This window comes from Oikopleura dioica, chromosome 2, assembly GCF_907165135.1.
Source record: "Oikopleura dioica chromosome 2, OKI2018_I68_1.0, whole genome shotgun sequence".
Taxonomy (NCBI): Eukaryota; Metazoa; Chordata; class Appendicularia; order Copelata; family Oikopleuridae; genus Oikopleura; species Oikopleura dioica.
The window spans coordinates 6,331,785-6,354,551 of record NC_137292.1 but is presented as its reverse complement, the minus strand read 5'-3'; the positions used below and the strand labels follow the sequence as shown (position 1 = coordinate 6,354,551).

The window sequence follows — 22,767 nt, the reverse complement described above, 5'->3', positions numbered from 1 at the left end:
TGGAAGAAACAGGCATCGTCATTGAGAATTCAAAGCGATTCAAAGAAATCACGGTTTACCGAAAGGATCCGACTTGGTGGAGCGATTTGCGATTCCAAGTTCGCGAAAAGTTCAAATCTGTTGGATGGGGCGCTGAAACTTTAGCGCTGCGAAGACCCGCCAGAATGCCAGAATATCTGTTCCTTTTTGCTGCTCAGTATGGTGACATCATTGAAGAGACCGAAGATGGTTTGATCAAAGTTTCCGAGAAGGAACCAGATTGGTACCAACGGCTTCCTTTTGGCCTCAAAGATGCACTGAACGAATCGGGAGTCACTTCGGAAAAATTGCTCAAGAACAAGCTCACTGATTTGGAAGGCGCTTTATTGCAGTTGATTAGAAATTACGGAGTCTTGATTTCCTTCGACGAGCATGGTCTCATTTCCGTCCGATCGCGACTTCCAGACTGGTGGGCAATGATTAGGGATGCCCTACAAAAAAATCAACTTCTACAGTTTACATCCGATCGGAATTATTTCCGGGGACCATAGGTTTTCGATCAAGAGAAAAATTTTGGGCCCAAAAAAAAATTTTTTTTTTCAGCCAATCAGATGCCAAAGCGCCCTAAATGATAGAATAAAGCACTTCCTCAATTTTTTTTTTCATGATTTTCACATATATTATGTAGAATTTGATTCTGATTCCATTCATGAAAAAAGTTTTTGGGAATCGGTACTAGAAGGTACAGAAAAGTACTTTTTTATTGTAACCAGGGGGTCTGGGGTTCAAATCCTGACGAAAACATATTTTTTTTTTTACTTTTTTTTGCGAAGAAAACAACAAATATCGATTGAATATTTAAACAATGGTCTCTTTTACAGTAATACTTGTCTTTAAATCCAAAATAACTCTGAAAGACAAAAAAAAATGTTGACATTTTGAGGGAATTTTCTAAAAAAAAACACGTTTTCTCCCGGCATTGCATGTTCATGATCGTCAACTTCTGAAAAGACAAGCCCCCAGGGGGCATTTGTGATGTCAGGTTCACGTGCGCACTGCTTCTTATAGAGCCAACGACAGAGGAAAAATTCATTCTTACGAATAATGATGACAAAAATGTTTTTTTTATTTGCATTTTTTCCTGCTTTTGAATCCTGCAAGCGGCGGAAACCAATTGAAGTGACCCCTTTGGATCCAGTTAAAACGCACCATTTTCCAAAGAGAGATGAAGACGAAAATTTCGAAGATACCCTTGTTGGTATAAGAAAATTCTTGAGAACGTTCCACTATGGAGAAGAAAAAAGCGAAACATGGGGAATTGAAAAATGCAGATCAGCTATGTCCATTCGAGCGACAATGCCAACGGAAAACGGCATTCAGCATTTTAGCAGACGGAAAGATGGAGAGCAAGTGGGAAAACTTCAACTTCAGGAATGATTTATTTTGATTTTCAATAATTTTATTTAGAAAAAATTGAATAAATTGATCGAATAGATTTACGCTCCTATGTGTGCCCCAGGAAGTGAACAACTACCGGTTTTTACCGACCATGAAAATTTCGGCTTCTTTTGGCGTTTTATTAGCCGAGACAATGACTTTTGTCCATCATTGAAGAATCTGCTAGATGTCAGCCAAACCGAACTACTAGGGAACTCATTTTGGACCAGGCGTATCGTCTCTGCTCGTGGTTGTAGTTGGGGCGCCATCCCTCTCGGGCGACACCCAACTTAACGCAAGACGTGCAATTACAATTCTAACCAGAAACGATACGCCTTCACAGCAGTCAAAAAGAATAAAAATATTTTTTTCATGATAGTGAGACTTCCTCAGAGTGAAGTTAAACGGTCTTACATGGAAATTTAAAGCAAGGCGCACGTGAACCTGACATAACGCGACCGTGGTGCCGCAGGGAAAATATCTTTCAGACTTTTTTTAAACACGAAATGTCGAAAATTAGAAAACGAAAATTATTTCTCAAAATTTTTGATGATTTTCTAAAAAATTTTTAAATTGATGATAATATTTAAGGTGTAATATGTCTTTTATTTACTATATTTACAATAAAACTTCAAATGTGCATGAAAAAAAGGAAGAAAAAAAGAATGTTTTCATCAGGATTCGAACCTCAGACCCCCTTGTTACAATGAAAAAGTACTTTTTTGTACTTACAATTATCGATTCCCGAAAAATTTTTGCTCCATTGGAATCAGCATTCAATTCTACACAATATATGTGGAAACCAAGAAAAAATATATTGCAGGGACGATTTTGGCTTTTTTACTGACTTTAACACGTGATTACAGTACTCAGACTCGAGGTACTGTATTTTTTCAAACCTCTATCTTTTTCAGAAGTCATGTTTTATATGTAACCTAAATATCAATCCTCTACAATGAAAGGGAGAAAAGTTGATTTTTTGTAGGGCATCCCTAGCAATGATGCCAGGAGATTTGGCTGAATGGGTCCTAAACAATGGTCTTTCTTTGCAGATTCTTTCCGCGACGAGATTGGAAATTTTGAAGCATTTGGCAGTGCACTGGGACTCTTGGCATAAGTTGGTAGCGATGCCAGAGCCACTTCGAGCGAGCTTTTACGATTTCAAGGGACTTCGACATTTGGTCCAAAAACGAGTGGAAGAACTTCGAGCTGGGGAAGAAGATGATCAACTCAAGCGATCGAACGAATTGATAGCACAATATGATAATCATAACCACGATTTACCACCGTTCAACAAAATCAACAGCCCTCAATGGTGGCGAAATCTTCCCGTTGAAGTCCGAAAAGAGCTGATTCACGAGCGATGCCCTCCTGAAAAGATCGAAAAGTGGGGAATCGGCTCTATCAACGCAAGGATTATTGACTTGCTCGTCAAATACGACGTTACTATTCGGTAAGAAATAGCTTTGTTTTCCAAGGATCGTAAGTTTTTTTAAGCGACGACGGAGAAATAGAGCATCAGAAGCAAATCGTCGTTATTCACAACACAACTCCCACGTGGTGGCGCAATTTACAAAGCGACGTCAAGATCAGAATTCTTAATAAAGGCCATGGCTGGCACGATCTCTACCCAAATGAAGTCAAAGCTGTTAGAGCTGCTTCTCAACTTCTTCATCTGCCTCACCGGCTAAATGAATGGCTCGACGCTGCACCACAAGGTAAAAACAACAACAATTTTCCTTTCTCTTAGAAAATTCTAAGAACATGCGCTGACACTCGTGAAATTCAACATTTTGAACGACCTCCAGAAGCAGAGCGATTTCCAAACCGTCGTCGATCATCGCAAAGGTAAAGAAGAAGTTCCTTTTTCAAAAGAATCTTCTGCTTCATGAGTTTCGTACCTTTTAACATTTATTAATAAAACATTTATTCACTCATTTATCACAATATTTACAGTGCTTCATTTACAGTGAGCGTTTTCTTCGGTAGATACAGGGAGCGAGATTGAGTTTTCAGGAACATGGTTGTAGAGGCCCTTATTTAGGTCAGGAAAAAAATCATTTTAAAAAATTATTTTTTAAATTATGAAAAAGGAAAAAGATGGGGTGGCGGGCGCCCAGGTTCACAATCGGTTGGTTCACAATTTTGTGAACCCGGTTCACAATTTTGTGAACCTGGTTCACAATTTCGGTCAAAAAAGTGACTCAAATTGACTGAAGGCGCGGTTGTAAAGAAAGCTCATAACGTCAAAAATGAGTTTCTCTATGAAATCAGGCGCGGAGCGCATACAGACCCCTGATTTCATACTTTTAAAAATTTTGTGAACCGGGTTCACAATTGTGAACCTGGGCGCCCTACACCCAAAAGATGCGTCTCGATTTTTTGACCTTTCCTGAGCCATAAGCTGAGTAGCCAGGTTATTTCTCACGCCAGATACTTTTTTAATCTTCGCGCGTTTATTTTGAAACCAAACTTTTATCTGCGAGACGGAAAGTTTGAGATTCTTAGCGAGCAGTACCCTTCGCTCCTCGGTCAAATATTGGTGCTTGTCGAATTCTTCTTGAAGAATTTCAAGTTGGTCGCTGGTAAACGCGGTTCTAGGGCGTTTTTCTGCGCGTTTTTTGCGAACTCTTCGGGTTCTTGGTCCGGCGGGAGGGCGATCTGAGTAGCGAGTGCAGTAAACCCAAGCAGGCCATAAAAAGCCGTCCTTCTTCTTTGGCACCTCAGATTTGGCCTTTTTCGGAGGCGCCGGCGAGTCCCCAAATTTACTAAAACTTCGATTAAAAAACAAGGAATTCGAACTTACTCTGATAAAATATCATCGATGCCGAATGAAATCTTCCTCTTTTTCTCCGCCTCCATATTTTTCATTGCCCAAAATTTTTTCTGAACAATTTAAATTTTCACAGATCTAAATATTAGCTTTGACTAGCGCCTCTGGCGACGGCGCTGTTTGGCACCTTCTTTCGGGTCATTAAACCTCTCGGCGTGTGCCTAAGTAACTAATTTGGACAGATTATTAGGCGGCTAATTGGGGCCATGAGTTGATTGAAAATTAGCGGTTATACGGCGCTAATTAATAAATTTGCGCCTCATTAGGTCTGCTTTGCATCTGGATTCTCGTCTATTTTCACTATTTGACCTTTTCAGATCGCACTGGAGGTCAAAGAACAGGGGATGATGGCGAAGCTAAGAATACTTTGCACATTCTCGACCAAAGTGGAAACACACAAGGTAAGGTTTTAAAATTATAAGTCATAAAAAAATCAACAAGGAAAAACACCAATAACAATTTGGGCGCCGAACAAGAGCGACGAAAAATTCGAAGAATACGAATTTACAACTGAGCAGTTCGCGCGAAATCTTCAGTCCGACCAGATTCTTCTGAAGGATCAGTCCAAGGGTCCAAAGATCATGATCGACATCAGCGCCAATGTTGATGAGCTCGAAATCGACAATGCTCTCGTCGACGAGGAAATGATCGCCATCGAGGAAGAAATTACCGACTTGCTTGCGAAACCCATGCCGCGTCTTCTTGGCTTTGCCGTGGCTGAGCTAGTGGGTGGTCACGAAATTCCGAGATATGAAAAGTACGACGAGCTATTGGCGAATCCGACATTCACAAAGTGGTTTGTCAAGTACATTACCGAAAGTCACAAAGACAAGTTCCGCGATGCCCTTGTCAACTGCAACTACAGTGACTACGTAATCCTGCTCTCGTCTGTAAGAGACGAGGAAGATGGAGAAAATTTGATCAGAACCTTTTTTGAGATCGTGAACGACTCGATCCTCTGGCCTCAATTTGGCCTTGCTCTTACTGAAGCAATGTCTGCCCGCGGCGATGTCTCCCAACAGCTGATCAAAGCGTCTCTCGAACCAGATGCGAGGAGAATGCTGAGCGCCATCATTTCCGTAAATAAAGAATTCGAGTTGCGATTTGGCGCTCCTGAAAATCCAGAAGCCTTCGCAAACAACCCAAAATACGCCGAGTTCTTCCTGGAGCTCATTGAATCGGACTCCTTGATTTTCATCGATATTTTGAAAACGATGGCGTCGAGGGGAACGAACAGAGGGTTGTTCAAGGACTTGATAGCTTTCTTGGACGATACGAATTTCAACGAAAATTTGTTCATCGCTGCTTGTAAGAATGAAGAGGGAGCTAATTGCCTGCGAAACTTTGTCAATCTTACATCGAAAAAAAGCCCTTGGAACGAAATTCTGACGGATCTGCAGCTTCTCCGATCTGAAGGAGGAAGAGGTCTCCACCAGTCATTCAATTACGAAGCAGATACGGCCAGTGTTTTCGCTCAGAGCTCGATTACCATTCTTCACAGAGGTCTTGATAAAGACATCGAAAAAGTCGCGAAGAGGATTGTGGACACTGCTGAGAGCTTGACCGACGTTTTCGGAAGCATCAGCAATTTCAGAGCTTCTCTTGAAAACCTTCAAAAGATCGCATCAAAGCCCACAAAGCGCAAAGCCCCAAAAGTGTCCGCTGGCATTAATCCTCTTGGAGGAACTCATGACGATTCCGAGTCCGAGGAATACGAAAACGTCGGCGTGAATACTCTCTCCGGCGTCACTACCGTTCGCGATATGATGGAGGAAGTCGAGAAAGTCATCCTCCCCAAGCCAGCAACTTCCAATTTCTCCTTGATGAGCAACAACAGCTTGTGTGAAGATTTGCTGAAGCCATCCGCTTTCAGCCCTCGAAAGAAAAAGTCGATCTTCACCCTCACTGAGGATAGCGAGCGACTGGCAAGCCACATCAATCCAAAAATCTTCTCGACTTTGGCGTTTTTCAAGACTGCTTGCGCGGCTCTTTCTCAAAACTTTGAAGACCACTTGGCCGTCGATTACGCTGCGATTCGAACAGTTGGAAAAGACGCGGCGAAACTGTTCCTCAGTTCTGGAGAAGACGATGTTTTGGACAACATCATGAACTTGCGAAACTTATTCCAGTCGCTTGACCAGATCCGCGAAAGCTTTCTTGGACTAGACCCGTCTATTGAAGGCGAAAAATCGTATGTTCCAAAGGAACTCGGAGGATTTACCGCCATTGATCTCCAAAGCGCAGAGGTTTTCAACGTTTTTGAGCTGATCGCCGACTCGTTGGAAGAAATCTACGAAGCTGTTTCGAAAGGCGACTTGGTCGGAAAATGGTGGTTCAGAGTCTTCAATCGCCTGGATCTCAACGACTGTACACATGCTGACATCGTGCGCGAGCTAATTTTCGGCTCTTGCCTCGAGCGCTACCGCAATTGCCCTTCGAATCAGCTAATTATCCGCGAGTTGAAGATCAGATTTGAACGTACTCTCAAATTGCTTGACACCGTCGGTGTTGAACTTCGCAAGTTCTCCCGAGCTGCTGCAAAGGAAAAGTTCAAATTACGAATTTCATTTCTTTTTCTAGCAGATTTTGAACTTCAAAAAGGTCGAAGAAGAACTCCGCCGCGATTTCGTCACTGGAAATACTGTCACAATACAGACAGAGACCTCTGCGGTCACTTCTCGACCAGAAATTCATCAGTTGAAGAGTCTAATCGAGCAGGCAACGCAGGGAACTGACACTTCAAGTGGGCCTTCCTTGATGAGTTTCCAAGATCGAATCAATGACTTGCAAAATCGAGTGATGCAGAATCTCTGCGGCGCTGCCAAACTCATGATGCTTGAAGATCAGGAAAGGGCTATTTAAAATTGATATCTTTTCTATTTTTCGGATTCGCTCGGTTTAGCCTTTTTCAGCCTGTTTCTTTTGAAGAAACGGACTCTTACATGGATGATTCGCCCTTCAAACGCGCTCCCTTCCCTCGATCGCGAAGCGGATTCGCCGATTTAGCCGCTGAAGTCGCCGACAAGTACTCCAAAAAGACCTCGAAAAAATACAAGCTCAGACCAAAGGCGCGAAATCTGATAAAAGAGCACCAAACGTCTTTTCCTGCAGTGGTCAATCATGCCATTGACTTTGTTCTTTTCCTCGTCACTTGCGGCGCAATGTTTCTGATTTTCGCGCTGGAAAGTGCCAACAACGAGGATCAGGAAAAGAAAATCATCAGCTGCATTTTTGCCCTGGCGACGATTTTGCTCTGCGAAATTGTCAAAGTCTTCGTTTTGGCTGCTTTGTCGGGAAAATCGACAGCTTTGTTGGGAAGAGTTCAGCTTGAGATTTTCTACTGAACCAAACTTTTATAAGAGAAAAATACATTTAAACTGCCATTTATGCATTTTTGTGTTTATTTTATTTGTCAGGGTTGGAGCATTTTTAGCTAAAATCATTGAAATCGTTTATCTGAAATTCAATGTCGATCGTGTCGTAGTTTCTGCAATCTCTGCTGATGTGAAAATTCATCAGTCGCTTGATCATGAATTCGGACTTCGTTTTCTGGACAAACTGGTCTTTCTCAACGACGAGAATCCAAATGATCTTTTTGACATATCGACTGAGTTTTCCAAAGAGCTCGCAAACTGGTTCTCCTTTCATTGGGGAAAGCGATCTTCTGCTACGCGATCTTCTGTGATTGTTGAAATGTCTCATGCGGCGCTCCCAAAGTTTGCTGTCTTGATTATACCACGTGGTTGGAAAGTCATCGAATTTCTCTCCGTCTGTTAGGACAACGATTGTTCCTCGCGCGTAGCGGTCGAAATCAGCGTGTTCAAAGTAGTGATATAGATCCCAAAGGCAGTGGAAGAAATAGCTATGTTTCGGCTTAGAAATATCGCAATAGCCCAAAATTTTCAAATTCATCAAGCCGTTCCTTTTACCTTCCTCATCTGACAAACTTTTTCGGGTGTAAGCGTCGTATTCTTGCTGATTCCATCCAAGTTTCTGATCATTCGGATGCAAGTTGCTGTTTAAACAATCTGTAGTCGCATCTTTCAGGCTCGATTTTTCTATTTCAACCGCTGGAGCATCCCAAGATCCAGTTCTTTGCAAAGAGGACAAAGTAAAATCGTAGAAAGACAGCTTCCCGTTGCTCTTCATTTTCGCTCGTGAGAAGAGATGTAGACGGGAGCTGAATTTCGTGACTAAGACTTCCCCAATCCCCTGTTGAAGTGAAATCCCTGACCATTGTCCAATGACGTCGTTAACTTGTCGAATTTTATCGTCGCTTCTCGTCATACTATCCGATGAATCAGCAAAGACAGTGACTGTGCCAAGAGTTCGCGTCCAGGAATCCTTCGGTGAAAAGACTGTAGTTGTAGTAGTCGTTGGTCGAGTCGGAGGAAATTCCTCTCCTTTCGTCGGCCTTGTTGTCGGCGAGAGCGAGAGAGAAAGAGTTCTGGTAGGCAAAGCTTTTTGCACTACGTTTTCCAAGGGAATGTGGCAAGTCAGCAGCTGCGTGCTTGCGTAGCTGATCAGACGGTCAGCGTACTCGAGTTTCTGTCGGCAGTTTTTGCAGCTTGGTTGACATGGTCTTTCAACTTTACAGTATTGCTTGAACCATCTTTTCGAAGCTCAAAAAGTCGAAATTATCCCAACTACATTCTTCTTGAGCTTTTCCTTTGACATTCGCTGCCGGGTTTGGAAAGATATGTGCATACTGAATTCCCGTCAGCGCCCATCCTTTATTCAGTGCATTACAGTAATGTGATGTTATGATTTTTTGGCTTAGTACCTTTCAAATGTATTCGATCTGAATAACCCTTGCTTTTTCCAGTACCAACGATAGTCGCAAAAATGCTCGAGACCTTTTGTTTTCTGAAATTCGATCAGCCACAGATTCATTCATTTCAGAACTTACATGGACGATCATTTTCTTCATCTTATTCACAGTTCGCACAAACGGTTTGCAATGAAACTCTTGTGAGTTCGTTTGGTAGGCTTGAATTCGCTCGTGAAATCCGCGCATTGTGATTTCGATCAATTCGAGCTCATCTTTTATCGTATCATCTGGGCAGTCATCGAAAGGCTCTGCGTTCTCTTGAATGCCTACAACGATTCCAATAATTGTGCCGACGACTTCCAGCACCGACTTGGCACCGGCGTAAATCAACTGGGGAGTTCTTCTCCGACGACGAAGGGCTTTCTCTTTCTTCCCGGAAATCACCACTGTCGCAAGAAAAATAAACACAAAAGGAAAAATCCTCATGACTTTCTGAAGCTTCTCAAGCTTTGTTCCACATTCAGCAGATTCTACTCTGACCAGGTTGATGGTCAATCAAAGATGATACTGTTTGTTTATTTTAATCTGAGATTCTTGGCCAACAACCAATTTTGAACTTGAAAAGGGGAGGTGTCTGGAACCGACAAAAAAATTTCGACAAAATTTGCGTGGAAATTTTCAACCAATCAGAAGCCTGGATTTCGCAAACCGGCCAATCACCAGCCGAATAGCCGCCCACGCAAAATTTGTCGAAAGTTTTTTGTCGGTTCCAGACCCCATCCCCTTAAAAATTGTGTAGAATTTATGTCATTTTATTGTTCAATGGTTTTTAACTGTTTTTTCAGATCTTCAACTTCTTTCTCCAGCTGCTGTACTTTTCGTTTCTGTTCATGAACTCGTTTGTCCGTTGCTTGTTTCGCAGAAAGAATCATTCCGTTGATGAGCCGTATGAATCGAAAAACGATGATGAATTCCGCCCATTTTCCAACAAGATCTAAAGTTGTTCTAAAGCTGATTTTTTGGTTCTTTCTGTTACTTGGGTTGAGCATGATCAGATCGAGTATCCAAGAGAGCAAAACGACGACCCCGTCGATCATTTCAATTTTGTGGCTGAAGAAATGAGCGCGCGTGAAGACGATTTTGAGGACGACTTCGGCCATGAAAATGGAAAGGACGAGTATGCTGCAAATGTGGATAGCGTGAGTCACGTGCTCCCAGTGGTGAAGTTTGTGCGACTGTTCGGAACAAGAAGGAGTAGGGTTGCAGTACTCATCATACGTATCCAGCTTCCCATCGAAAATCAGCTCCGTCAGGACAAATGCGCAGTCCACCAAAACCAGGACGATAACAATCAACTTAAAAATAACAGTATCAACAGAAAGGCAAAGAAAAATGTTTCAGACGTGGCAAGTACTTGAGTGAAGAAAATGACCGATTTTCTCTGAAGTAGTCTCCGGGACTTTCTCCAAGTACGCTTCTGTTTCTGTGGAAAAAACTCCCGAATCCATCTTTTTTGAATAATTTGGTCGACTTTGACTCAGTGTGAAGAATCAACGAATTCTACATTGTTTAATTTGTTGCTTCAAAGCTGATGGTCATTTTTTTTCATTCTCAAGTTCAAAATTTCGCAAGACTAAGATTCTTGTTCGGCAAATGCTCTTGTTTGTCAGGTTTATTGCCGGAAATTTTGAGATTCTGGCCTCTTCATGTCAAAACATCATCCTAAACGTCAACCGAGAGAATCTCCGTTGACGTATGGTATTTTACTCATTTTAACATGAGAAGTTTCTTCTGCTTTTTGCCCGAAGATTACGACCGATATTTTTCAGCCATGAACTTGGAAATCGTTCTAGCATTTTTCGATCGGGAAAAAAGTCGATGATTTTCCGGCCATGAGAAAGGCTGTATCGAGCAGATTCTCTTCATAATTGTCCTTTTTGTTGTTGAAAAAATGCTGTTCGAGAAGGATCTTTGACTATAGTTCATGACACTGACTAGAAAGCACTTCTTTGTTTTTGGATAACAGATAATCGTCTATTCTTCAATTCAAGCGACCTGGAACATGAATATCTTCTTTGATGCCCTTGGCGACTGCGGTTTCCATATTTTGACGATGAGCAAGAAGGATGCGGCTGAGTAGTAATACCGAGAAGCTTTTCAATAATTCAAGAACTTTGTTTCATTCATCTGTAAAGTACCGCTACGTCCACCGCAACGTCAAATCTATAAAATTATTCCAACAATGGGGTCATGAATTTTTTCTTCCGGAGTATTCAGAGAATAATGAAGCTTTCTAACGCTACGTTTACGTAGCAAATTACGTAGCTTTACTATCGTAGACTCGCGCCCGCTATAAAAACCGCTGGCTCCCGAGTATCCTTCATCACTTCTACGAAGCTAAATTGAGAATAATCATGCCAAGACAACTTCACTGCCTAAATGGAGGATTTGCGCAGATTGTTGATGGACTGCAGATTTGCAGATGCCTTGATGAGTTTACTGGGAGCTTCTGTCAGGTAAATACTAAATGAAATCAAGGAAGAGAACCATATTTTCATCAAGAAATGCGCTCAATATTAAATCAAATCCTTTAGCATCGAAGCTTCAGCAATCTATCCATCTCGGCTCCGTCCCAATTTGCCTCCTACTCTGCCTTTGTTGCTCTGGCAGCTCTAGTTTTACTAGTCACCATGCTATCGACACATCGCCATTTACGAAGAAAGAAACAACCGCACTTTGAAACCCAGTTCAATCTGTAGAAATTTTTTACTTTTTTCTGTAGACTAATTTAGTTATTAATAAAGATATCCACTAAGAGAAATGAAAAACAAAAAAAAATGAGTTTTGTTTACGAAAAGACAAGTTGTCTAGGTTTATGTTGAAAATATTGATCAGGAGCCAAGATTGATGGGCAGCTTAGGAAATAAAAATTCTGACGGATGCATTTGAATTTGGTGCGAATCCTCCTCGCCAAGTTCAGTTTTGGGCGATGCGAGGGTCTTTCCAACGACTAAAGTGCAAATCGCCAAAAATCTTGAGACGAGGAAGCTAAGTACTAATACTACTAGTAGTACTGTGAGCAATATCGCGAGAATTGGACCTGAAGACTCAAAGAGAGGAAGAACGCTAAAGAGAGAGAGAAAGAGAAAGGGGCGAATATGAAGATTGGTTGGTTAATCTTCGCTCTTTTTGGGCAGATAAAAGGAGAGAAGGTCAAATGTCCTGTTGGCTGTGAGTGCGATTTGACAGTCACGAACTGTAATGATCCTACCTTGAGGTAAAATATGGCAATAGAAACAGCGAAGAACCATAATCCCAAAAACTCATTAAGATATCTAAACGCAAGCGGAATCGACGACCGTACCGAAATCCTTATCTTGGATGGAACCAACTTTACCGAAGTGCCTTCAACCTTCCTCTCCGGTCTTCAAAACCTGAAAGAACTGGTCTTCCGCGCAAACCCTTTTCAAGCTCTGAGAACGGGCGCTATTCGCGATATGAGCAGCCTTGAAGCCATCAAGTTCGAAGACTCCAAGATCAATTATGTCGATTGTGGCGGTTTTCTTAATTTGCCAAACTTGAAAGAGTAAGCTTCTTCAGCGAATTTATTCTTATATGAATTGAAGAGTGAGTTTTGAGGACTCAAAATATCTGGTTTTTCTCGCCAGTGGTGCTTTCAAGGAATGTCCAGAAGTCGTAAAGCTAGGTGGGTTTCTGGAAACTGAGGATTTCGGAAAAAAGAAAGATATTTTAAGATATAAGCGGGACCTCCTTGCGCTATTTGGATTTGAACTTTGCACCCGAGGTCGCTGGAAGTGGAGATTTACGCTGCTCCTGCTACAACGACTGGGTTTCGGATGAACTCTGCCAAGGTCAAATTGGTTCTCATTCTTCGGCGTTAATTTTGGGGGGGGGGACTGAATTGTGCCGCCCTGCACCGCCCAGCGTCGCCACGTTTCGGCCGGCGCAGAGCAGCGCAAGGTGGCACAATTCATTGTCTCCCTTGATTTTCGATAACCTGATAGATTCTTGAGAACCAAAGTTGAGAAGGAGAAGAGAAAGAATCTTGCGATGAGCCAGTGGCAGTTCTTGAGCGATACACTTTTGACTTTGAAGCTAATTCGCCCCATGAAGCAAGGGTATGTTGTTTTTTTTGTCCTTTCCGCTTCGGATTAGCGCTTTTTGAATTACAACAAGTACTCTCTCAATCATCGATCCTCTCAATCAAAAGTCTTTCAGTGTTTCTTCGTTGGTGGTGATTCGGACGAAGCAACAATTACCTCGTTCACTGGAGAACAAGTCGGGGAAAACGGACGATTTCAGCCAGCACTAGTCGATCGAACATTGGATGGAGAATATCTGTGTTCTCTTGGCTCCGCCCAGCACATCATGCAAATTGATGTTTTTAGATCAGAAGATGATGCTCTAATCGATGCCCAAAACGACAAACCTTCGAAACTGACCGTGGCGACTTTGGACGTTGATTTTTCATCGGATTTGCCGTTCTTTGGCGATTATTTCGGCAAGTGAAAGACCAAATTTAACTTGAAATTAATCGATTCATAGATATTACGTTTGTTAACGTTACTGATTATGACGAGAAAAATGAGACGGAAGGAAGTACTGAGGGATCTTCGGAAGGGAGTGGAATGGATGACTCAGTTTCGGAAGAGCATGTCGACATCAAAACTGGCTCTGTTGGACGATGGGAAAGGGTCTTAATTCGATCGCAATCGAGATCTTTTATGAAATCTAGATTCTCGACCCTAAAAAGACTGGTTGGTACATTTTCTGGCTGACCCTTGGCCTCGTAGCGCTGATATTCTGCCTTTTGCTTTGCCACATTATGCCACGTTGTGGTTTTTATCTTGTCATGTTTAATTTGAACCGCTTTCAACCGCGCAAACAACCGGTCTAGCTCAAATAAATCAATGCCTCAACAAAAACCGAATAAAAGTACTGCGCCGTTCCGGCAAAAAATAAAGTGGCGCCGGAAGAAGCCGCCGTTAAATCGATCCCAGAGCAAAGTCAAGCCACAACAGTTCAGGAAAGCCACGAAATCTGAAAGTCCAACAAAGCTGCAAATAAAAATTGAGGATAGTTGAAATAAATTGATAGAGAAATTTTTATTGTTTTTGAAGCAAAAAAAGACAGCAAGAATGAAGGAAAAAAAAGATAAATAAAATTTACAAAAATCGAATTTTAGAGGAGAAATCAAACAGAGGAGTTTCTTTTCTTCGGCGAATGCGGGATATGTTGAACCCAAGCAGACTGGATCACATCCTGAAGCGATATTCTCGAGTACTCGTGGATGCAAAGAACGCGGTTGATCAGCTGCTGTGCGTCTTCGCTCAATCGCTGTTCTTTCAAAAAGTTGCGCATGAATCCATTCTCTTCCGAATACTTCCATTCGCCAGCGAGAAGCAGGTACAAAATCGACCCGAGCGACCAAACAGTCACTGGCCCAGGCTTGAAGCTTCCGTGGCTCTTGAGTTCTGGCGGCCAGTAGGCGGCTGTTCCGGATGGTTTTTCGTAGCGATCTTGGACCTTTTTCGCGCAGCCGAAGTCGATGATTTTGATTTGAAGGGTGTCCGGGTTGATTAGCACGTTTTCGTCCTTGATGTCTGAATGCATCACTCCGCCGAGATGCATGTTGTAGCAGGCGATGACGATTTGTGTCCAAATGATTCTCGCGTTTTTCTCGCTCTGGACGCCGTACTTGTTGCAGAAGTCGAATAGGTCAATCGTTCCTGGAGGCTTTTCCATGGCGATCGCGAAGTCGTCTTTTCGTTCAATCCAGTCGAGCGGTTCGACGATGAAGGGACGGGCAAGGGAAAAGGCTTTGAGGTGGAAGTAGATTTCTGAAGGGCAGCGAATGCCTTTGACACCGGCGTAGGTTCGGACGGACGATTTTGGGAAGAACTTGACCACGACGTCGCGGACTCTCTCTCTGGTAAGAAGGTCAATTTCGATTCCGTTGTAGAGGGTGCCGTTTGCTGACTGCATCAGGAGGGAGGTGATTTGGAATCTCTCGAAGAAATTTGGCTGCTTTCGGGATTTGAGGTTCTTGATTGTGTTCATTTTTTTGTTTTGTGTTTCTTGTTTTGTTTTGATATGATTTGAAAATTGGAAATACGGTCAGCTTATAAACTCAGTCCTCCTGTGGCGCTGTTCCTGAAGGCTGCGTTCCGGGAAGGAGCAATCAAGGAAGTGTGCCGCAGCTGGTTGGTAAGTGTCTTTCAGTAAGGTTGCAATTTCCTGGTACTGAGGCAGGACAGATTGCTATCGGGCGCGCGCGTCTTATCGATATGGGACATCATTGGATCAGTGGAATCAGTAGATACGTTTTGGTTCAGTCTGAGGACAAGACTCCTTTGAAGAAGATTTATATTTTCTTCTTTGAAGTCCGGGCTTTTTATGAAGCAATAAATGTCTTCGGTGGTTGGTTCGTTTCATCTTCGATTATGAATGTTATTATTATTGTCTATTAGACAGCGTAAACTTTACAGTACACATCTTATAATTTGAGTTTTTCGAAAATTCTAGCGCTGGATTCAAAAAGTGCACTTAATAATTGTACATTTACGGGCTACCATCGGGCCTGGTTAGCTCAGTCGGTAGAGCGTTGGACTCTTAATCCAACGGTCGCGGGTTCGAGCCCCGCATTAGGCTCACTTTTTCTTTCCTTTCTCGACGCTTTTTTCCCACGAAGATGAGTCATTCCCTCTGTTTTTTCTTCAAATTCTTCCAGCGGGAATTTCTTCACGAAAAAAAGAGAGAAAATGTCAGAAGAAGGAAGTTCTGGAAGTTCAGAGAAAAATACAGTCATTCGTCATTCGGAAATTTCGCCAAATCAAGTCAAAGGTAAAGAATCAACCCTATTCTTTTCTAAAAATATTCTAGTGCCGTTAAAACCAGGTTTTGGACTGTCGAATTGGATGACGATTGTGAGGAAAGGACAGAACGTCTCTGGAATTTCTCCGAGAAGGCCAGTTACTCAAGATGAGCTAGCATTGCATAAAACAAGGTTTTTTTAGATGAGTGTTACTGTAACTATTTTTTTGTTCAACGAAGGGAAGATTGCTGGATCGCATTTGCGGGAAAAGCGTACAACTGTTCTCCTTACATGGATTTCCACCCGGGCGGCGGGGACGAACTGATGCGCTCAGCCGGAGAAGACGGAACAGAACTCTTCCAGAAAGTCCATCGCTGGGTCAATTTGGAGCGAATTCTAGCGCCCTGCTTGATCGGCCCTTATCGCCCAAACGTCGCTCCTTCGAATAACTTTCTCAAACCTCCGTGAAAAGAAGAAAATCAGCTGTTGCTGCTCTCTAGAATTTTTTCTCTTTTACCTCTTCTGTGATCTAAGTTGATTGTCAATCAGATTCATTATATTTTTTAAATGTCCAAATCCTCCATTTTCAGATGACATGGAAGGAAGCAGTTCGAATGAAAGCATCACGCTAGACACAGTTCGCCAAGGATGCTTCTGGGGGACGATTTCTAGCGTTTTCGAGGGGTACTGCTTGAAATTCGTAACGGATCGGCACTATGCCTGGATCAAGAATTATTCCTACACGAGAAGAATCAATCTGCGTCCGAAATCAAATGGCAACGCGTTCATGCTTTGAATTGGGCTCGGTAACCTGTGTAGAAACATGACTCAGTGTCCTGAAAGAGCATTCATAAACAGCCTTTCAGTACTCTGACTCAGGTTTCTACACAGGTTGCCGACTCCATACTCTGCATGCGAAAATCGAGCAGAAACGAAATTACTTACAAAACGATCTTCCACGACTGCAGGAGATTCTTCTGCTCGCCGATGTGCGAAGAAGGAAAGTTCTCGATTTCGGATTTGAAGAAAAGCCACGATGATCTGAAAGGACTTCTCGAAGAAGCGAGAAAGCATTACAAGTTCGAGGCATATTTGACGCCGGGAAAAGTCGGAGCGGCGCTGAAAAATGATCACAGAAAGGCGGAAGAAAATACGAACAAGGTAGAATCTATTTGAGAGCCTTATTTTTGAAATTCGTTTAGTATGGACTTTGCCGTCGACTTTTGGAAGAGCCGCAGCCCCCTAAATTTCATATTTTCCGAAGAAAGCCGCTGAAAAAGGACACTTCCGCGGCTTGAATCGCCTCTACGAAAGTTACATTCAAAACGAGCTCAAGTGGAAGCGGGAAATGCGACTGTACGCTCGTCTCCTCGGAATGGTCAATCTGCTTGCTATTCTGATCAAAGGACAGTATCTGAAAAACCAGTCGACTGAAGTTGCTCACAGTTGGATGTGGCACGTCAATCGGCAGGAAGCAGAGGCGATTTTACGCAGCGAGCCGACGAGAAAACCGGGATTCTTTTGCGTCTAGGGATGAATCACTTTCTCTCTCAATTTTCGAAAATCGAAAATTTTCTACAGAAGATTCCTTTGATAGCGAAAAATATAATCTGACCTATCAAGTCTCTGATTGGCTGAATATTCATTTAAAAGAGTAGCTATTTGCAAGCGGCTTTTTGAAATAAAAATTCAGCCAATCAGATTCTTGATAGGTCAGATTGAAATATTCGCTATCAGAAGACTCCTCTGTAGAAATTTTCGAAGTTTGACGACCAACCCTTTTCATCCCTTTTTGCGTCCGACAACGAGCCGACATGGACTTTACCGAAAAGCCCTTTGCAATCACTTACATTCAAGCAATAGAAGGAACGAAAGTCATTTTCGACCACATCATCGTCTTCTGGTCTTACGAAGACGGATTCTACATTGAAAACAACAAAAGCAAGGAGACGCTCACGTACTTAATTCATTAAAAATTGGAATTTGTAATTAATGGAAATTAGGGATCTGGTCTACTCGTTATCGAAGCGATTCACGTTCAGAATGGATCCAGATGACGATATTGAAGATGTAGTTTCGGAACGGGGTTTTAAAATAGAAACTCGTTTTCCCTGAGAACTAAATGAGGTATAAAATGAGATGGGTGGGGATAATTGTTTTGTAGGAGGGGGTTCCCTCGCCTGTGAATGGGCTCCACCCCCGACTGACCCCCACCATTGCTAAGTAGGGGGGGGCTGTCCGGGAGACTCCAAGGTGAGAGGATAATGGACCCCACCCTAACGTACACGGGAAATTCTTATTGCCCTCATTTGAAAACCACGAAAAAAGGTTCCAGACATTCCAACAACTGCCGTTGTAAAAACGCCCCTGGAGCACCGTGACACAAGCTTCCTCGAACTCTACAAATTGCTGGTCAATTTCAAAAACCCTTACTACCACAACAAAAAGCTCGCGAAAGCGAACTACTAAATCTGAAAGAAATATTTTATTTTTCCAAAAAGCTGATTTTCTTTCCTCAGATCGTTCAGATTGAAAAATGGAGAAGGAGGAAAGAATAAGAAAAATGCTGTGAATAGAATGAGATTTTCCTCAAGGACTGGTTTTTTATGTAATGAGAAGATTATGCAACCGATTCGAATTATTCTGAACTAGACTAATTATATAACGATTATCTAAGAGTTCATTATGTAAGGACTGTCTCTCTCCCGCCGCGGATTTTGAAAGTTCAAAACACTTTTTTCAATTTTAAAAGGAAAATACGAGAGTCGAGATTATTCACAAAGAAAAGGTTTTTCTTTAAAGATTATTGGGGGTTCACGATCTAACGGACAAATACTTTTGGGAAGTCTTTATTTTAACGGGCTTCCTGTTCCATAACAGAGGATCCCCATTTGACGGATTCCCTGATATGCTATTCCAAGCAAGCTTGGGGCTAGAAAATCCGTTAAAGGGGACCCTTTAGAGGAAGAGCATACCTATTCGAGCTCCGTAATTACCCGTCATTTGCCCGTTAAATCTAGGACGCCATACTTAGCTCTATCTCATCAAGAGACTCTACAAAAACATCAGTATAGAAAATGCCTGGGAGGCTTGTATCCTCTACTAGAAGTCTAAAAACGAATGAGTTACGTAACCGTCGGTTACATAACTTCTCGTCATGACCTCAATTTTCTTCTTTTTCCTTCAGAAAACGAGCTTCAACCAGTACTTTCTATTTTCATTTTCATTAGTTTTTTCATTCAAGCGGAGAAAATTAATACTTCAGTCAAGGTACCGTCTGGTAAGCAGTACCCATTATCATGTAGTTATTTTTATAAGTAAATTATTCTATAAGGCAATTTATCTATGGCATTATTTTATTGAGAACGATATCCAATTCTTTTTGAGATAAAATGGCAATAAGTTTTAGCTGTCATTATTTTTGTTCGAAAGAGAAAAGTCTGATACTCTCAATTTTATATTGAGTAGCTTAGAATTAAGCTAAGGAGTAGGTGTTTTATATAACCGAATATCGATAGTCATATGTAGAAATATACGCGCGTAGGAGCTCCCTTGCTAAAGCCACTATTAGAAAATAATAATTCATAGTAACCTAGAAGGAGAAGATAAAAAACCAAGAAAGCAGAAATCGCAATCGAAGATGCAAAATTTCCAGCATCGAGAAAAATGAACGGAACAGAGAATTCGTCCTCAAACTGCTCCAATGCAAGTTCCTACAATGACAACTGCTTAGACGACTTCGTCAAAGATGCCATCACTGCCCACGACGATTTTCTCGCGCTTTTTCAGGGAAACGGTCTTTTCTATTGGAATTTCCTATTATTTTGATCCAAAATTCAGAAAAAAAAAACCGGAAAATAGAAGTTTTCAGAAATAGTTGGAACTTTCGACCTTCGAAAAGATCTTCCACCTCACGTAAGTAAATCAACATTTCAATCAGCATCTTACAGTAACTAATCAAAATTATTATGTAACCATATTTTGGCGCAATTGGCTACTTTTACATTCGCCTCTGGGAATATTTTCTCCCTTTTTTATCAATTTCTCACGGTCGATTTTCAAAGTGACCGTTAGTTGCTCAATTCAAAATTGATCTTGACTAGAAGATAACTATAGTAACACAATTTATTACAAGTCGTTTGCGGCTTCGAGATCAAATAGAAAAGAAGCAGCGGCTTTGATTTTTCTGTCTCAAAGCCGCAAGCGGCTTCTCGACTTTCCCCTACAAATGATGTTATCTGAAGAATATCAACATCTACAGAAATGCACAATTTAATTCATTGAAGCATGCATCTGCAATTGATAGTTTTATGATAGATGCAATAGATAAATTTTACATAACTTTTTTGCATATTTCATCTTTCTCCGTCCTTCTTCAATAAGCAAATTTAGCTTTGCCCTCTTTGCCACTTTCTGCTGGTAGATCCGGCGACGCTTCCGTGCGGGCATACAATCTGCAACAGATGCAGTCGTTCTCGACGCTCCTGCTGGTGCGGCAAGGTCTTTCACTCGGAAGTCGAGTCTCACTCGAAAAGAAACATCGTCCTGTAAGTATTGTTTTCGAAACTTCGGATTGCGAATTTGGCTTTCAGAGGAAATGCGATCCAGCAAATCTTCCCCGCCGCCAGCAAATCTTGCGCGGACATGATCAAACTTCTCGACAGTTATTCGAGCACGGGGCTTTTGCTGGAGGAAGCATTGAAACTGGACAAACTCGTCGGAGTACCAAGTAATCCCTCTTTGTCAGAAACGCCTGCCAAGCCGACTTTTTAGAGCCATTTCTTCAAAAAATCAAGGCGCGGCATTTCAACGCGCACGGCGATTTCCGCCTTGGAGAAATTTACGCGAAAGAGTGTCTGGAATCAGACCCAATTCTCGCTTCTGGCTGGGCTCTTCTTGCTGAAGCTTTAGCTGGACAAAATGAATGTATGTCAGTCCACGAAAGATAGACGTTTTTTAAAGACGATTCTACTTTCATTCTACCTTCAGTGTACGCGGCTCTGGGAAGGTGTCTGATCGCTTTTTGGCTGGACAAAGATCATCCCTATTTATTGAATCTCTGCGAGCAGGTGACTAGGAACACACTTTAAAAGAAAACAGCTTCTTGACTTTTATCACCAAATTTATTTGAAAATTCTATTTTAAGATCTTCGCCAACGTCAAGAACCTAACCCGACCAACAGTAATTTCCTCTCTGGACACAGCAATCAAGAATAGTGGAATGGCCCTCCTACCTGCCAAACGTCCCAGACTGAATAATAATTCTGAAATCGAAATCACGCAGAATGGATCATCGGGAGAAGAGGTCGGAAAACTCTTTTGCGGGAATTTCTCGTTTTCAAAAAGCTGCGATCCTGTGCGAGAGAGTCCACCGACGAGCAAGATGCAGAATTTCGCTGACGATGTAAGACTTTTCATTTTGATCTTTCTCAATTTGAAATTGAATTAAGACTTGTCTTGGAGAGTTACGCGCGGAATTGTGCAACGAAGGAGTGATCGAAAAACTGGAATCGACTTTTAAGAACGATCTGAATCTTCCGCTGCATCTTGGCGATCTGGAATGCCCTCTCTGCCTGCGCGTTTACTGGAATCCAGATGTGACTCCTTGCGGACACACATTCTGCTCCGACTGTCTCGAGAGAACGCTCGATCACGATCCTAAATGTCCCCTTTGTAAATATTCCCTTGCCGATTTCACTGAAGCTCAGGAGCGGGCTCACATCTTGATTTGTTGTAAACTTTCCAGTTTCCAATACTATTTCTGAGACCGAATGAAAAGCGAGATCAGCGCTGCTTCGACAAGCACATGCAGCGCCTTATCAAACGATGGCTTCCACAAGACTTTGAAGAACGGAGACTTCAGGTACAGAATCCCGAAAATTTGGCTAATAAATCGATTTTAGGCGCTGGAAGAGGAAGAAGAAATCAAAGCGAAAATTCCAATTTTCGTTTGTACCCTAGCGTTTCCATGTGTTCCATGTCCACTTCATGTTTTTGAGCCCAGACACAGGTATGTTCAGATGACCAAAGCGCATAAGAACATCTTTTTCAGACTTTTACTTCGCCGGTGCATAAGAAGTAGAAATGGCGAGTTCGGAATGAATCTTCCCTGCATCTCGCCGGGGCAATTGCCCTTCGAACGAAACGGCACGCTCCTCAAAGTGCGCAATACCGATTATTTCAACGATGGTCGAGTCGTGGTTGATTCCGTTGGTGTTGGCAGATTCAAGGTGCAGAATAACTTCACCATCGATGGCTACGATGCTGCCACGGTACAGAGAGTCATCGATGTTCCTCCCAGAGAAGGGGAGATGCAGAAACTTTCTACGCTTTCGAATACAGGTGTTTTTGAGGGAAAATTTCTTTGCGAATCTTTTTTAGTTTTCCAAAGAGCGCTTCAATGGTTCGAAAGCTTGCCCGACGACCAAAGCCAAGCCCTGACCAGACATTATGGAGAAATGCCTGAACGATCTACCGAGCGACAGGAATACGCCGTAAGAAACATGAAAAAATTGCAAGAACAAGCGCTTAATTTTCAGAATAATGATGGCCCGGCGTGGACATGGTGGGTGTTGGCGGTCATCCCTGCAGAAGACCGAATCAAACTACACGTGCTTGGGCAGACAAGCCTTCTCAACCGATTGAAGCTCATTTCGCGAGTGATAACCTGTATCATCCAGTCGCAATCCACCCATTCTTCCTGAATTCTCTTTGAACTCGCGAAATCTGTACACATTTATCTTTTGATGGAGCTCGTCGTGATAGAGAAACAGTTAAGCCCAACTTATCACAAATAAAATTTATCAAAAAACTGAAAAATATTTAACAGGCCGTTTTCTTTCCCTCGTTTTTCTCAATCATGAGCTCAGTCAGAAGAATCAGCAATAAAATATTTGTAAATAAAACTCAAAC

General features: G+C 42.2%; 8 protein-coding genes and 1 non-coding gene across 12 annotated transcripts; 6 read left to right on the top strand and 3 right to left on the bottom strand.

The window, feature by feature from the left end:
* Positions 1 to 1,059: 1,059 nt before the first annotated feature.
* On the top strand, positions 1,060 to 7,120 carry LOC145696128 (uncharacterized). 2 transcript variants are annotated; one of them, XM_081773118.1, is made up of 6 exons: positions 1,060 to 2,296; positions 2,402 to 2,869; positions 2,914 to 3,134; positions 3,178 to 3,264; positions 4,567 to 4,650; positions 4,691 to 7,120. In XM_081773118.1, the coding sequence occupies exons 2-6, from the start codon at positions 2,415 to 2,417 to the stop codon at positions 6,982 to 6,984; spliced, it is 3,141 nt and encodes a 1,046-aa protein (XP_081629244.1). In that variant the 5' UTR covers positions 1,060 to 2,296; positions 2,402 to 2,414; the 3' UTR covers positions 6,985 to 7,120. The 2 variants fall into 2 exon arrangements, with proteins under 2 accessions (XP_081629244.1, XP_081629243.1); XM_081773117.1 differs by having other exon boundaries at positions 1,060 to 2,869.
* Positions 3,687 to 4,391, bottom strand: LOC145700602 (segmentation polarity homeobox protein engrailed-like). Its single transcript, XM_081777896.1, has 4 exons — positions 4,377 to 4,391; positions 4,223 to 4,302; positions 3,804 to 4,184; positions 3,687 to 3,711 (listed from the first exon to the last, which is right to left on the bottom strand). The coding sequence occupies exons 1-4, from the start codon at positions 4,389 to 4,391 to the stop codon at positions 3,687 to 3,689; spliced, it is 501 nt and encodes a 166-aa protein (XP_081634022.1).
* Positions 7,121 to 9,830: 2,710 nt separating the features above from the next.
* Positions 9,831 to 10,551, bottom strand: LOC145699137 (voltage-gated hydrogen channel 1-like). Its single transcript, XM_081776387.1, has 3 exons — positions 10,424 to 10,551; positions 10,057 to 10,375; positions 9,831 to 10,014 (listed from the first exon to the last, which is right to left on the bottom strand). The coding sequence occupies exons 1-3, from the start codon at positions 10,526 to 10,528 to the stop codon at positions 9,833 to 9,835; spliced, it is 606 nt and encodes a 201-aa protein (XP_081632513.1). The 5' UTR covers positions 10,529 to 10,551; the 3' UTR covers positions 9,831 to 9,832.
* A 1,504-nt stretch (positions 10,552 to 12,055) lies between these two features.
* Positions 12,056 to 13,938, top strand: LOC145697951 (uncharacterized). Its single transcript, XM_081775157.1, has 8 exons — positions 12,056 to 12,297; positions 12,352 to 12,606; positions 12,647 to 12,726; positions 12,776 to 12,892; positions 13,068 to 13,159; positions 13,260 to 13,542; positions 13,587 to 13,735; positions 13,777 to 13,938. The coding sequence occupies exons 1-8, from the start codon at positions 12,179 to 12,181 to the stop codon at positions 13,936 to 13,938; spliced, it is 1,257 nt and encodes a 418-aa protein (XP_081631283.1). The 5' UTR covers positions 12,056 to 12,178.
* A 216-nt stretch (positions 13,939 to 14,154) lies between these two features.
* Positions 14,155 to 15,121, bottom strand: LOC145697474 (serine/threonine-protein kinase pim-3-like). Its single transcript, XM_081774687.1, has one exon. It carries the CDS (start codon positions 15,099 to 15,101, stop codon positions 14,235 to 14,237), a length of 867 nt encoding a protein of 288 aa, XP_081630813.1. The 5' UTR covers positions 15,102 to 15,121; the 3' UTR covers positions 14,155 to 14,234.
* Positions 15,122 to 15,619: 498 nt separating this feature from the next.
* On the top strand, positions 15,620 to 15,692 carry TRNAK-CUU (transfer RNA lysine (anticodon CUU)). The gene has a single exon. It is a non-coding gene; the product is annotated as a tRNA-Lys (tRNA).
* A 62-nt stretch (positions 15,693 to 15,754) lies between these two features.
* Positions 15,755 to 16,414, top strand: LOC145696627 (uncharacterized). The gene is made up of 3 exons (XM_081773697.1): positions 15,755 to 15,884; positions 15,924 to 16,047; positions 16,095 to 16,414. Exons 1-3 carry the CDS (start codon positions 15,803 to 15,805, stop codon positions 16,321 to 16,323), a joined length of 435 nt encoding a protein of 144 aa, XP_081629823.1. The 5' UTR covers positions 15,755 to 15,802; the 3' UTR covers positions 16,324 to 16,414.
* Positions 16,415 to 16,448: 34 nt separating this feature from the next.
* On the top strand, positions 16,449 to 18,355 carry LOC145696626 (uncharacterized). Of its 3 annotated transcripts, none has more exons than XM_081773694.1 (5): positions 16,449 to 17,016; positions 17,058 to 17,383; positions 17,655 to 17,812; positions 17,859 to 17,935; positions 18,185 to 18,355. In XM_081773694.1, exons 2-5 carry the CDS (start codon positions 17,204 to 17,206, stop codon positions 18,322 to 18,324), a joined length of 555 nt encoding a protein of 184 aa, XP_081629820.1. In that variant the 5' UTR covers positions 16,449 to 17,016; positions 17,058 to 17,203; the 3' UTR covers positions 18,325 to 18,355. The 3 variants fall into 3 exon arrangements, with proteins under 3 accessions (XP_081629820.1, XP_081629821.1, XP_081629822.1); XM_081773695.1 differs by having other exon boundaries at positions 17,859 to 17,941; positions 18,191 to 18,355; XM_081773696.1 differs by lacking the exons at positions 16,449 to 17,016; positions 17,058 to 17,383 and having other exon boundaries at positions 17,608 to 17,812.
* A 554-nt stretch (positions 18,356 to 18,909) lies between these two features.
* On the top strand, positions 18,910 to 22,748 carry LOC145698687 (LON peptidase N-terminal domain and RING finger protein 2-like). The gene is made up of 14 exons (XM_081775898.1): positions 18,910 to 19,135; positions 19,427 to 19,644; positions 19,717 to 19,770; positions 20,248 to 20,402; positions 20,448 to 20,584; positions 20,629 to 20,781; positions 20,845 to 20,924; positions 21,002 to 21,259; positions 21,306 to 21,552; positions 21,624 to 21,718; positions 21,759 to 21,865; positions 21,908 to 22,197; positions 22,237 to 22,349; positions 22,395 to 22,748. The coding sequence occupies exons 2-14, from the start codon at positions 19,522 to 19,524 to the stop codon at positions 22,557 to 22,559; spliced, it is 1,977 nt and encodes a 658-aa protein (XP_081632024.1). The 5' UTR covers positions 18,910 to 19,135; positions 19,427 to 19,521; the 3' UTR covers positions 22,560 to 22,748.
* Positions 22,749 to 22,767: the final 19 nt, after the last annotated feature.